The 12,606-nt window shown below is 36.0% G+C and overlaps 1 protein-coding gene across 6 annotated transcripts in view; it reads left to right on the top strand.

The window, feature by feature from the left end:
• Positions 1 to 12,606, top strand: part of LOC127430667 (gamma-aminobutyric acid receptor subunit gamma-2-like) — a 144,382-nt gene that overhangs the window by 83,950 nt on the left and 47,826 nt on the right. For all 6 annotated transcript variants that reach the window (XM_051680607.1, XM_051680606.1, XM_051680605.1 and 3 more), the window contains exon 6: positions 1,119 to 1,256. In XM_051680607.1, the coding sequence (XP_051536567.1) occupies positions 1,119 to 1,256 (138 nt within the window). The remainder of the gene's footprint in view (positions 1 to 1,118; positions 1,257 to 12,606) is intronic.

The raw sequence follows: 12,606 nt of genomic DNA, 5'->3' as shown, positions 1-12,606 counted from the left end.
TCTGACAGCATACTGCCTGGTTACGGCTTTTTAGCTGGGCGCCTTCCAGTGGCCCAAACAGGGCATTAAGTATTTGGGTATTTTATTCCCATCAAATTTGTGTGATTTAAAGTTAATTTTGACCCTTTAATAAAAAGGTTTTCGAGCGATGTGAGCAGGTGGGCTTCATTACATTTTTCTATGAATGGAAAGGTTAATGTTATTAAAATGAATTGTATTCCAAAATTCGACTACCTGCTACAGTCTCGCCCTATAGATGTCCCCTTCTCTTATTTCAAGCAATTTGATAGTGTAGCAAAGTCTTTCATTTGGTATGGTAAACGTCCCAGATTACACTTCAGTAAATTACATAGGCCGATTGACAAAGGTGAGCTACTCCCTTCTAATTCAGAGTCTGGAGGACGGAGCTTCAACTTCTCTCAAGAAATTATGGGAGAAAGATTTAAACTTGGTATTGGAGGAGGGAGTGTGGGCTAGGATTCAAAAACATGTCAAGTCTACATCTAGAGATGCAAGGGTACACCTTATGCAATTTAAGATTTTACATCAATTCTATTGGACCCCCTCTATATTGTATAGGCTTGGTCTTAAAGACACACCCACCTGCTGGCGATGCCAATCAGAAGATGGGGACACAACCCATGTTTTTTGGTGGTGTGTTAAGATCCAAGAATTTTGGTTGAGGGTTCAGAGTTTTATGTGTGATGTATTGGGCACTCAAATTTCGTTTTGCCCCAGACTCTGTATTTTAGGCATTTGCTTTTCTGTTTCAAATGTGTCATCCAATAAAAGGTGTTAATCGAAAAATAATAATAATAATAATATAAATGTTAAATGAGACAATTCCCTAGCAAACAAATGTATTTTATTTATTTATTTAGGGTTAGGGTTAGACATATAATCAAGTATTCTGAAATTACTTAAAACAGCTACTGAATTTAGTGGTAATATGAGCAGTAATAGTATCCATAGTATTAGAGGTGTGAAATTGGCATGGAACCATCAACAAATCTTAATGCCTTTGATTATAAAGTTTTTTGAAGCCTCTTAGTTGAATGTTGAACATTACCATCCTGTTCTCTGTTTCTTTGGCCAACTCTGTCTGTTTGTTTTTGCAGATGGTTACCCCAAGGAAGAGATTGTATACAAGTGGAAGCGCAGCTCCGTAGAGGTCGGGGACATCCGCTCCTGGCGTCTGTACCAGTTCTCCTTCGTCGGCTTGAGAAACACCTCAGAGGTCGTCAGGACCGTGTCAGGTAGAGCCCCAGCTGTGCTTTTTATTTTTAAAACTGTATGGCTTTCTTCATAAATTGCTCATAAAGAACTGTCCATCATTGTTGCACCTGGCAAGCTGTTACTAGTGGTAGCACAGCAGACATAAGGTGGCTTCACTTTCTTGTTTATAAAAACAAGGTTAATGGGGGAGAGGTGTCCATGAAGTGCTTTTTTTAATTAATTATCATTTACCATTAAAGTGACAGAGCTGTGTAATTTGTATACTACAGTAAATGTCCAGGGATGCTAGTTTGGCATTCTCTTTCCTCCTTCACCCTCATGACTGAATATTTATGTGTAGTACATGGAAGAATCTTTATTTTGCAATTCAAATTTGAAGGCATTTAATAATTTAGTGTTTTATTATGGTACTGACATACTGTAAGTGCATTTATGAGTGAAGCATTTTAATATAACCATTTCTTTTTCGCAATGCCTTAGTCTTATACTGTACTTTCAGACCTAAGGAAACATTTTGGAAACATTCTTTATAAAATATTTCAAAGAGGCATTTCTTTGGCTTGATTGCCATGTGGTTTTATTGCTGTTCAATGCTGCTCCTCAACAATCATTACCGGGGAGGAGTATTACTAAATTCTTGTAATGGTATGTAACACAACACTCTTTTTAATGGAAATTTAATCATGTTTATCAAGCATGTTTTTATCAGCCACATCAAGTGCAGCAAAATGGACAGTAGTTCCACTTGTCTGAAAAGAGTTTCTTAAATTAAAATGACCATGTAAATTCAACTTAAATACTTCAAGTAGAGGGAACCTAATTGAATAAAGTAAACCCAACAAAATGTCAACATGTCTAAATAACTCAAATTAAGCTCTTTTTGTGATATATGGATATATCCATTATATATGGATATATACTACCTAGTGACAGGATATGTTAGCATGCCCAGTTTCAGTTAACCACACAAAGAAAAAAAGAAAATAAAATAAATATTAACATCCCAATGCAATTGGATAAATAAATAAAAGCTGACGAGATTTTATTATTATTGAATCAATTAGTTAATTTAAGTTCCCTAGGTTACATTAATCTTTTGAGTAATATGAACATGGGAGGATTGATTAAAACTGAAATAGTGAAAGTTCTTTTTTTTTTCTTCTTCTTCTTTTTTTGAGTGCAGAATTATCATCATCTTGGAAGTTACCTTGGTTATATTTTCATATATCATGAGAATTTTAGATTGAATTTAAATCCGTTTTGCACATTAAGTGAATAGATTGCAATCCAATTGATGAAGACACGTGAAGTGACCAAGTCTAAGAAACAGACAGAGAGAAAATAAATGGTTCATGCTTTTAAGCTCTTTGTATAAATCATGCAGATGGATCAGTACAGGAAATTAATCTACATAATGTTGCTCCATAAAAATAGTAAGTGCTTTGTTAAAGTGCCATTATATGTTTTCCATTACCATAACATTTTGAAAAGCTATCTGATTTCTGCTGACTATATGTTTTAAATGGTAAACAGCTGTCATCACTGGGTCACTAAGGCTGTAGCTTTATTTCTGAAATATTATATATGCCAGTTTAAGTAATATATTACACAGGTTTTCCCAGGCTTTATATACTTCAGTTGTGTGATGTTTGTATAGATGACAAACAAACATTTGTGTTCCACATCTGTGTGATCATGTGACCAATCTGATTAACGTGTCAGTCTGTTGTGCCATTAAAACCAAACATTCTGTTGCAACTGCTAAACATGCTTTTAATGGATGCTTACAATCCTGTAAAATCTGAAATGATCATGACTGATTGTAAATACGAGGCGTTTTTATTAAATGGTTCACGAAGAAGTGTACTGTTGGTGTTTTATCATGTCTTCATGTCTATCTCACCCGCAATTGACTTTGTACATTCCAAGAATGTCTATAATAATATGAGTTCTCTATCAGTTAGCATTCCCCTTCATCTCAATGGTAGTTGTTTGGCTGGTGTGTGCAGTATGCGACTTGCATCCTGCCATGTTTTCTTTTTTCTTTTCTTTTTTTTCTCAGCCAATCATCTGAGCTGTAAATGTCATGTGACTAATCACTTTGTATTAGAACTTTTTGCAGCAGAAAAACAGGGAAAAACATCTACTTCATGAGTGAATTTCTAAGTCTATTATCATGCTGTTGAGGGTATGTAAGCCTTTTTCTGCCACATGGGAAAATAAAAATCAAATTTGTGCTTTGGTAAGTCATATTTATAAGATACTAAGTCATATGAGATGAAAAGCCATAATTATGAGATTAAAATCATAATTTTCAGCTACTAAGTCATAATAATAAAATCTAAACTTTGAATATAATAATAATGACTTTGTTTTTTTATATTATTTAATTACGACATGCCAAATAGCAGTGATTGTAATAGGCCTATTATTTAATTAATATGTTTAAGACAAATTCAACAAAATCAATAAATGTTTTAAAAATGTATACGTCTCTTAAGTTTTACATATGTGAAAGAGTTTATGTTTTAAGTGCTGTCATTTCCTTGATATTGTACTTTTTGTACCAAATGTACAAAAATGTCTACTAGAACCACATTTTTGCATACAAAAACTAAAGAGATCCCAATGGATAAAGAAGTATACAAGCTGTGTGACTGGAGGACCTTCAAGCCTTTTGATACGGTGTTAAGCCAGGACTTCACTATCATAAATGGCCATCTGTCAGCATGCAGATCAAGGCGGATCTGGAATATAGAATACCTAACCGATAGTGTCTGAAAAAGCAAATGCGAGATGAAAACGCAACTGCTAAAACAACCGCATCATTTTGTGGTGCTTCTATGACACTTTCAGCTCATGTGTTGACTTGTGTGCTCTTCAGGACTCGTACCCCGGTCCTTTGCAACACAAGTGCAACACCCTATCAGTTGAGATGCAAAAAATGTATTTACACTAGAAAAACCTTGAAAATGTACAGTTGGTTGTGTAATGCAAACATTAAAATGTTTAGTCATGTGCTACAGTAAAAGTGTTTGGATGTCATAAGATAGCATCGTTTGAGATGCTATCTTATGAGTAAGTGAACACTTTTAGGGTGAAAAGTGTTTATATACAGATTTTCTGCTATTTTACTTGTGATTCATGTGAAAGCAAATTAAAGTCACTGTTGTTGTAGTGCATCTAGTGTTCATTTGACCAGGAAACTGGCACGATATGTACAACAAGCCCTGTAAAATCATTGTTTTTTTACTTGTGGAACTCTGTTGCACTGCATTGGAGGGTGGAGCAAAATAAGCAGCATACAGCAGAGAAAGCGTATGTGATGAAAATAACAGGAGAAATCATGAGACAGTTACAGCGAGTGTAGAAGGCAGGAGGAGGTTGGTGTTATATCAGTTTGAACCTGTCACTAACCGTGATTGGCTTGCGGAGGCAGTCAGCAGTTCGCAGCCATCGTAATGCATCATGAGAGATGCTGCTGAAAGATTGTGAACATTTGTTAGTGTGTATATATATGTGCACTTCCTCATTCGGACTACAGCTATTCTTAGGGTGACCTTCTGACACTGTGGCGTGCAGCCTCACTGTTGTCTGTGTGCGTTGGTCTGTGTGATTTGGTTTGAATCGGAAAAGCCTTGGGACACATCCACTTCCTGCGCCATTTACAAAGAGCCACGGTTAGCAGATGAGACATTGGCGGGGGTAATCTGGATGCAATGGTGGTGAATGAAAATGCACCTCTTTCTTGAGGACATGAGGACTGAAGTCTCTTTTGAGGCCCACAGTTCTTCAGATTGGTGTAGATGAACAAAATACTGTATATACAATGTCCTTTTAACACCATGGGACTAACTTTCTCTCTATGGTTTCATTTTGTCAGGCTGTATCATATAGACAGATTTGGGGAGTAACTAACTACAACTGTACTACAGTAAGCTACTAAGTTAAAGGGATAGTTCACCCAAAAATAAAATATTCTCTCATTATTTACTCACCCTCATGATATCCCAGGTGTGTATGACTTTCTTTCTTCACCAGAACACATTTGAAGAAAAATAGAAAAATATCTTAGCTCAGTAGGTCCTTAAAATGCAAGTGAATGGAGATTTCTCTTTTGAAGCTCCAAAAATCACAGTCAGCATAAACATCGTCGATACGACTCCAGTGGTTAAATGAATGTCTTCTAAAGCAACATGATCGCTTTTGGTGCTAAAACATAAATATTTAAGAACTTTTTTTAACTCTAAATCATGCTTCCGTTCTGCAGTGGTATGTGGTGTGATGTAATCGCATTGGCATTTGAAACACACGAGAACTGATGCACATGCATCACAGCTGGAAGAGCAGCGCTGTTTACAAGTGAGAAGGAGGAACGCTGTACAGAAGCTTGGTTGAGATCTGTATTTATCCGTTTCTTTACTCACAATGGTGCGCTTATCCTGGATGTCTCAACCGAGTGGAGAACGTGAGATTACATCTGTAGCCATAGCAATGTGAAGAGAGAACGCTTGGACCTCTCCTGAAGCGTTGGATTATAGTTTAAAAGTACTTAAATATTTATCTTTTTTACACCAAAAGTGACCGTATCGTTTTAGAAAACATTAATTTAACAGCTGGTGTCGTATGGATGAGGTTTATGCTGACTACCTGTTGTTTATGGAGCTTCAAAAGAGAAATCTCCATTCACTTGCATTTTAAGGCCCTACTGAGCTAAGATATTTGTCTGTTTTTCTTCAAATGTGTTCTGGTGAAGAAAGAAAGTCATACACACCTGGGATATCATGAGGGTGAGTAAATAATGAGAGAATTTTAATTTTTGGGTGAACTATCCCTTTAGAAACCCCAAGGAATTAAAATCAGAGTTTTGTGGCTTTTAGTCAATGTGTGCTTGCTATGAAGTCATGTATATGCTAGTGTACTCCTAAATATTGACAAAATTCCCTTTTAGCAGCTAAATGCATTTAAAATGAACAGTGTTACAGGAAAAAAGAAGCATGTGGTCAAAAATGTAACATTTAAAACTCCCTGTGCAGCATTTTATGTCCTCTCTGTTTGTAGCAAATTAAATATGCTATTTATCACTATTCAGATATATAGATAACATGTTTTTTTAATCATTTTATTAGTTTACAATTTTTATGTTATTTGTAGAATGTCTAATTTATTTGATGCTGCTAATAGAGCGCAACAGTCTGGTTCCGTAAGTAAGAATACTATTCATTTTCTCCTTAGGCCAATTGATTTTGAACAATAATTTATAAGGCAAGGCAAGTTTATTTATATATAACATTTATATAGCACATTTCATACACAGTGTTAATTCAGTGTGCTTTACATGGAAATTATAAAGAAAATAAAAGTTACATAAAGGTTTGTTTTAAAATCGCTTAAGAACAAGAAAATAAAAATAAGAATAAATACTGTAGTAAGACATAACAATTTAAAACTACATTTGGGGTGCCGCTTCAGTGGAAATGCTGAACAGGTGCCACAGGGATCCAAATGTTGATCACCTCGTGACATTGAAGCAACCACCCCCATGACCTTTAATAAACACCTTTCTTAGGTCCTAACGTCTATCACCCAGTGATCTTGAAGCTACTTCTTCCGTAGCATTCTTGAAACACTTTCTTGTTCAGGTGTTTCAATTAAATAAAATTGTACAGTGGAATAAGTAAGAATAAATAATAAAGATTTTGACACTAAGTTTGGGCACCCCTTATCTGAGTAGAAAACTGAGTAAGTGCACCAGGTCGACCCCATGATATTGACACGGCCACCCCATGACCTTTAATAACCACCTTCCTGAGGTGCTAATGTCTATCTCCCCATGATCTTGAAGCAACCACTCTCATAGACTTCAGTGCATCTGCTCTGAAGTGTAAGGTGACAGTTTTAATACGGCACACATTATCGCTAGCCTGTTAGTCAGTACAGTACAACGTGATCACACGGGAAGTCAACATGTTGTTTCCGAGAGTTCCAGTACCATAGGATCAGCCACATTAGTCTGACTCACTGACAAATGGCATCTCCTATCAGACATTTATGCATCGGCTCTTGCATGTTTACCTTGTCCTGTGGGAAGTAATCGTGTTCGCATAATCACTGACGAGTGCAATTCGGAGGTTGCATTTTTTTCTCTAACAATACATTTTTACTCCACTGATGGTCAGGTTTAGGTTAGGGGTTTGGGGGCCATGCATTTCTCTTTACTGTATTACAGCATGTACAGCTGAAAACAACTCGCTTCACAACTCGCTTTTGGCACTCCTCTGTGGACATTTCACCCGGAAAACTGAACTCACAATAGCCTTCTTACCGCTGTGGCTACTGGAGGCAATGTTTCTCATTATGGTAAGCACAGACCGATTTCAGCTAAAGAAAAGTCCACCTACTGTGTCCGATTTCACTGTGAGATAAATCTGTACAGTAAGAACCCGTGTGCAAAGAGGTTAGATAAGAAATAAATGCTGGTGTTTTTGTTAACTTCTACATGATTAAACGTGGTGTGGTGAGCAAGAGACAGACACAGTGGATGTGGTGTTAGGCCTCAGAGAGGCTTTATTTAAATTTAAAATAAACAGAAAATGTACAAAAAGGGAGAGAAAAGTGTCCATGTGTCTGGCGCCCTCAACATGAATGGGACTATGTGAAGGATGGGGAGTGACCAAAGAATGGTCTAGGAATCAGCGGGGTCTGACAGCTGCATGCGCTCCCCTCTTAAGGGTTCGGGACGTGAGGGGCAGTGGCTTCTGTGGCGTGTACACTGGCACGCTCTGTGTTTTTATGGCAGCATCGATGAGGCTCCACTAACATCAGGTGTGCCTCATCATCCACTGCCCAAATGAGGCTTGAAGTTACGTCTCTCTCCGGCCCACTGCCGATGTGAGCCTTGCTGAAGGATGGCCCTAAGAGGCGGATGGCCCTGGCGACGATGAGAGGGAGGGAAAGGTTGTTCCACCATACATGGTTGCCACTAGGGCTGTCAGTTGAGCAGAGAAACTAAATTCAATTTTTTACCTTAAATGTTTTCAAAATTCGAATAGTATTCAAATTTTAAAGTCAGCTGTTTTTTTAATTTACATTGTTTCCTTAGTCCACGAGGGCACAATAAATACATAAACTATACAGCACCATTATATTATTGAAAAGAACATTCCTGGCTGTTAAAAAACAGCATTTCATTTTCAACTAATGTGCATAAAATAAATAAATAAAAAGTTTTAGTTGGTCCATATTCTCAAATGTTAAGTTAAATGCTTCAATAGGCAGTCCTCATGGTGTTACACTTGCACTGATGCCACAGTATACTACCCCAGACACAAGCTATAATAACAGTGAAATACCACATTGTTTTTTTTTATTCATTACAGTTGGATGTAGGGTAGCAATAGTCACAGATAGCAGTGGTATTTAGCTGAACTCGGTGGTGAAGCGGCTCAGACTCTGAGAACAGGCCAGGGGCTGTTCAATCAGATGGAACACAAAAGAATGGAACCGAACGTGAAGATCTCGAAATTCACATTTCCAAGTTGAACATCTTTCCTGACAAAGCATTTAAAAAAACTCATTGCTTAATCTGAGAAACGTTTATAAGAGAGCAAGACGCAACGACCAAGTACCTCCACCTACTGTAAAGGGCTTTTCACACCGACCATGTCACATTTGCAACGATCCATTTGTTTTTCTTTGTAAATGCACGCTAGGCGAACGTCTTTGTTTTGCTTTGTTTTTGTTTATTTAGCGTCTTGTGCAGGAGCACTGTTTTTAGATGTTGTCTTTAAAAAGCATCTTGAGACACCTGCTTTCTGTTAAACTGTATTTGTTGCACTGTGTCTAGCCTTTTTAGCGCAAGAATGCGATCGATCTGAAGTCATCATCAGTGCTTGGCACACATCCAAAATTTGAATGCACAGTTTTAGCATTTGAATGTGCACGTTTTTCTTAAATTCGACGGATATTCGAATTTGGAATTTTAATTTGACAGCCCTAGTTGCCACACAAACAACTATTTACGTATTAATAGGAAAGAAAATTGAAGATTTCATGACACAAACACAACTCTCAAAATCAAAGTCATTTCATCTGCTATGTCTTTTTGGGGGAAATTTGGTTGACCTACAAATGTGAAAAACCTTATTTTCCCTCTGTTCTACATCTAAGCTCTGTAGCTGTTACATAACTAGCTCTGTCAAGCTGCGTTGCAAACCCGTCCAGACACCAAAGGTCTTTTTATTCTCCCCTCTCAACCCATTTTTAACTGGTTTAAAGGAGGCTTATCTTCACAGAACAATTGGAGCGCTGATGAACAAACTAATCCCAGTTGTGTTGGAGGAGGCAAAAATAATAATAATAATAATAATGTGCATTTCAAAAAGACGAGATCCAATTAGTAGAGCTGCAGCTTTATTCTGTGTAAACTGCCAAGTCTGAGCTCTCGAATAGAGAATGTGTTTAAGAGACCGGGATACTGTGAGACGTGCTTTGTGAATCTAAAGTACACTTTAAAGCATTGCATCTCAACTGGTTTTGCTTCAGGACCCAGATTTTACATTGGACATCAACTGGCGACCCAATACAGAACCAAATTGTGTATTGTTCAAATGTTCAGTTTTTCAACTATAACTTTGGGTCGGGTTTGGGTTTACATTTTTATAATTTTTAAAATAAGTTATTATAATTTTTTGATAATATAATAAATATCTAATATAATACAGGCTACATTAATATACATTAATATTAATATATATATATATATATATATATATATATCGAATGTATGTATATACAATATTATATATATATATATATATATATATATCGAATGTATGTATATACAATATTGTATAATATATATATATATATATATATATATATATATATATATATATATATATAATTATTTTAACATGTTTTGTTCACGTGCTTTTACTCGCAGACAAGCGCGAACAGATGAGTTAGGGGCTGTTCACAGCGAACATGTTCAGTGTGTGTGTAAACTGGATGGACCATTGTCTTGCTGTATTTATTTATTTATTTTTTGCCTGTATTAAATAAGTATAATTAATTTTTATTATGTTTTTTGAGGGTGAGGGCATGTCATGCAATCTCTCCATGTTGGCATCATGCGACCATCAATTACAGAAATAACATATTTTTGTTCCAAAAAATTATCAAAATTCCTTTTAATTCAGAAATTGAATGTTCATAAAAAATAAATAATCAATACATAAATAAATACACATTTTATTGTCCCAGCTGTAGCTGGTCAAGCATTTGGATGCGCTGCAAGTCACTTTGACAGTGTCTGCAAAAGCAATAAAATATAAATGATGTACTCCTGTCTTCTGAGAGTGTTGGGAGTGATTCTGTTGAGATGAAAAGAGGTAATGAGGTCAAAGGGCATAGAAGGCTATTTATGTTTAATCCTGCCCCGTTTCACTGCAGTGGTTCATTTGTCGTAGCTTTTTCGGATATCTAAGCACTTGAATTTCCATTCCAGCATCCAGGGAGCATCCAGCTATTGAACAACATGGTCCAAATTTTAATAATGACATTTTATGACAATCGTGTTAACGTTAGTAATGTTAATTGTGTTAAAGTCACTGTGAATGAAGCACCTCCCGCTTGTTTTGAATGAGGGTGCGTTCCATTCCGAAGTGATCATCCCTATGCCCTATACCTATGCCCTATAAAGACTTTACCATCCACTGTGAGAGCTTTGCAAGGCCAAAAGGTGTGGGGCTCAAAATTAAGGGTGTCTCAGAACTCCATTTTTAAGTCATTTTTATTGGAAATTCTGTTTGAAGCGATCTTACAGAATGACTATCATGATTGTTCTCCCTTCAAAGTGCCCTTTGGAGGGTGATTTATGCCGTTTGGAATGCAAAATTAGCAGGAAATGTTCAAGGAACAAAAAGAAGTCACTTCCTTAAACTGTCTTGAAATGGTCTATACAGAGTGGCCCTCATCAAGGGAAATGACCGTAACTAGGGCTCAACCATATAGCTAAAAAAAAAAAAAAAAATCTCAATAATTTTCAGCCTTTTATCACTATTAAATAAAAATCTTAATATGTATTTGCTCTGAAATGACTCGGAGGAACCATAATTTCAACCAATGGCAGCATTGAAACCCACTGTAACAAACTGTAGTAAATTAGATTAAAAATGTTAAATGCAAGAATTACAGTTAAAATCAAGTTCAAAAAATATTTCACACTGTTTTTTATACTAATTATTGAATGCATGGAATAATATTTTATCATTTTAAATTATATGCACCAATGTAACAATACATTGTAATAAACATCATTATTTGCCTACATATATTTTTACTAAAAACCTTTTTAATTAACAAAACAAATGCCATGCAAAGAGTTCTGTAAAACAAATTAAGTGAGCAAGCAAATTGCTGAATCAGAGATTTGAAGTGAGTAATTGAAACAGTTTGAACTGATTTGTGGAAATGAACTGAATTTACCAACTCTTTGTTACTTTCTGAGATGCTATTAAAGCACCTGTCTAAATGTTCTCATACTCATGAATCATGAGACAGAGTTTCAAATTGATTTTCTTCATCAATAATTATTGTAAACTGGTTGAAATTGGTTGGTTAAAAAAAAAAAGTGGTCGAATGTGGTTGCAATAACCTATCACTGCAGATTGTAACTTTGATTTTACTTCAAAATTTAAGGGAGAAATTATCATTTTAAATTTCAGTGTTTATTTTTTTTGTTCACACAAAAATGAAAATTTGCTGATAATTTACTCACCCTTAGGCCATCCAAGATGTATCTGAGTTTCTTTCTTCATCAAAACAGAATTTAAGACTTTTAGGATTTCATTTCAGGCCTCCTCTTCTAAACAATACAAGTGAATGTCCTCCATTTTTTGACGGTCCAAAATGCATATTTAGGATGCATCAAAATAATCCACCCGACTCCAGACAACAAATAAAGTTCTTCTGAATGCAAACGATTGATTATTTTTAGAAACAAAACAATACGTATATACTTTTTAACTACAAACGTTCACTTCCGTACATCTCTGTGACATGCGCTCATGAGAAGGATGACGTAAGCTCGTTGGTAAGGTCACGCGTGACGTGGAGGAGTCAGGAAGCGCGTCATTGTTTACTTTTTTTAATTTTTTTTTTTTTTATTATTATTATTATTATTTGGAAATTATTTTTTATTTTATTTTATATTGTTTTGAAATTGTTTTGGACTGTTTTGGTTTGTGAACGGTGTTTGGTCTGTGCAAGTTTCTCTTGTAAACAATGACGCTCTTCCTGACTCCTCCACGTGACACGTGACCTTACCAACGAGCTTACGTCATCCCTCTCATGAGCGCACGTCACAGA

This window comes from Myxocyprinus asiaticus, chromosome 40 (assembly GCF_019703515.2).
Source record: "Myxocyprinus asiaticus isolate MX2 ecotype Aquarium Trade chromosome 40, UBuf_Myxa_2, whole genome shotgun sequence".
In the NCBI taxonomy this organism is placed as follows: domain Eukaryota; kingdom Metazoa; phylum Chordata; class Actinopteri; order Cypriniformes; family Catostomidae; genus Myxocyprinus; species Myxocyprinus asiaticus.
Note: the sequence above shows the minus strand (reverse complement) of the source record. Positions and strands in the feature narration are given on the sequence as shown.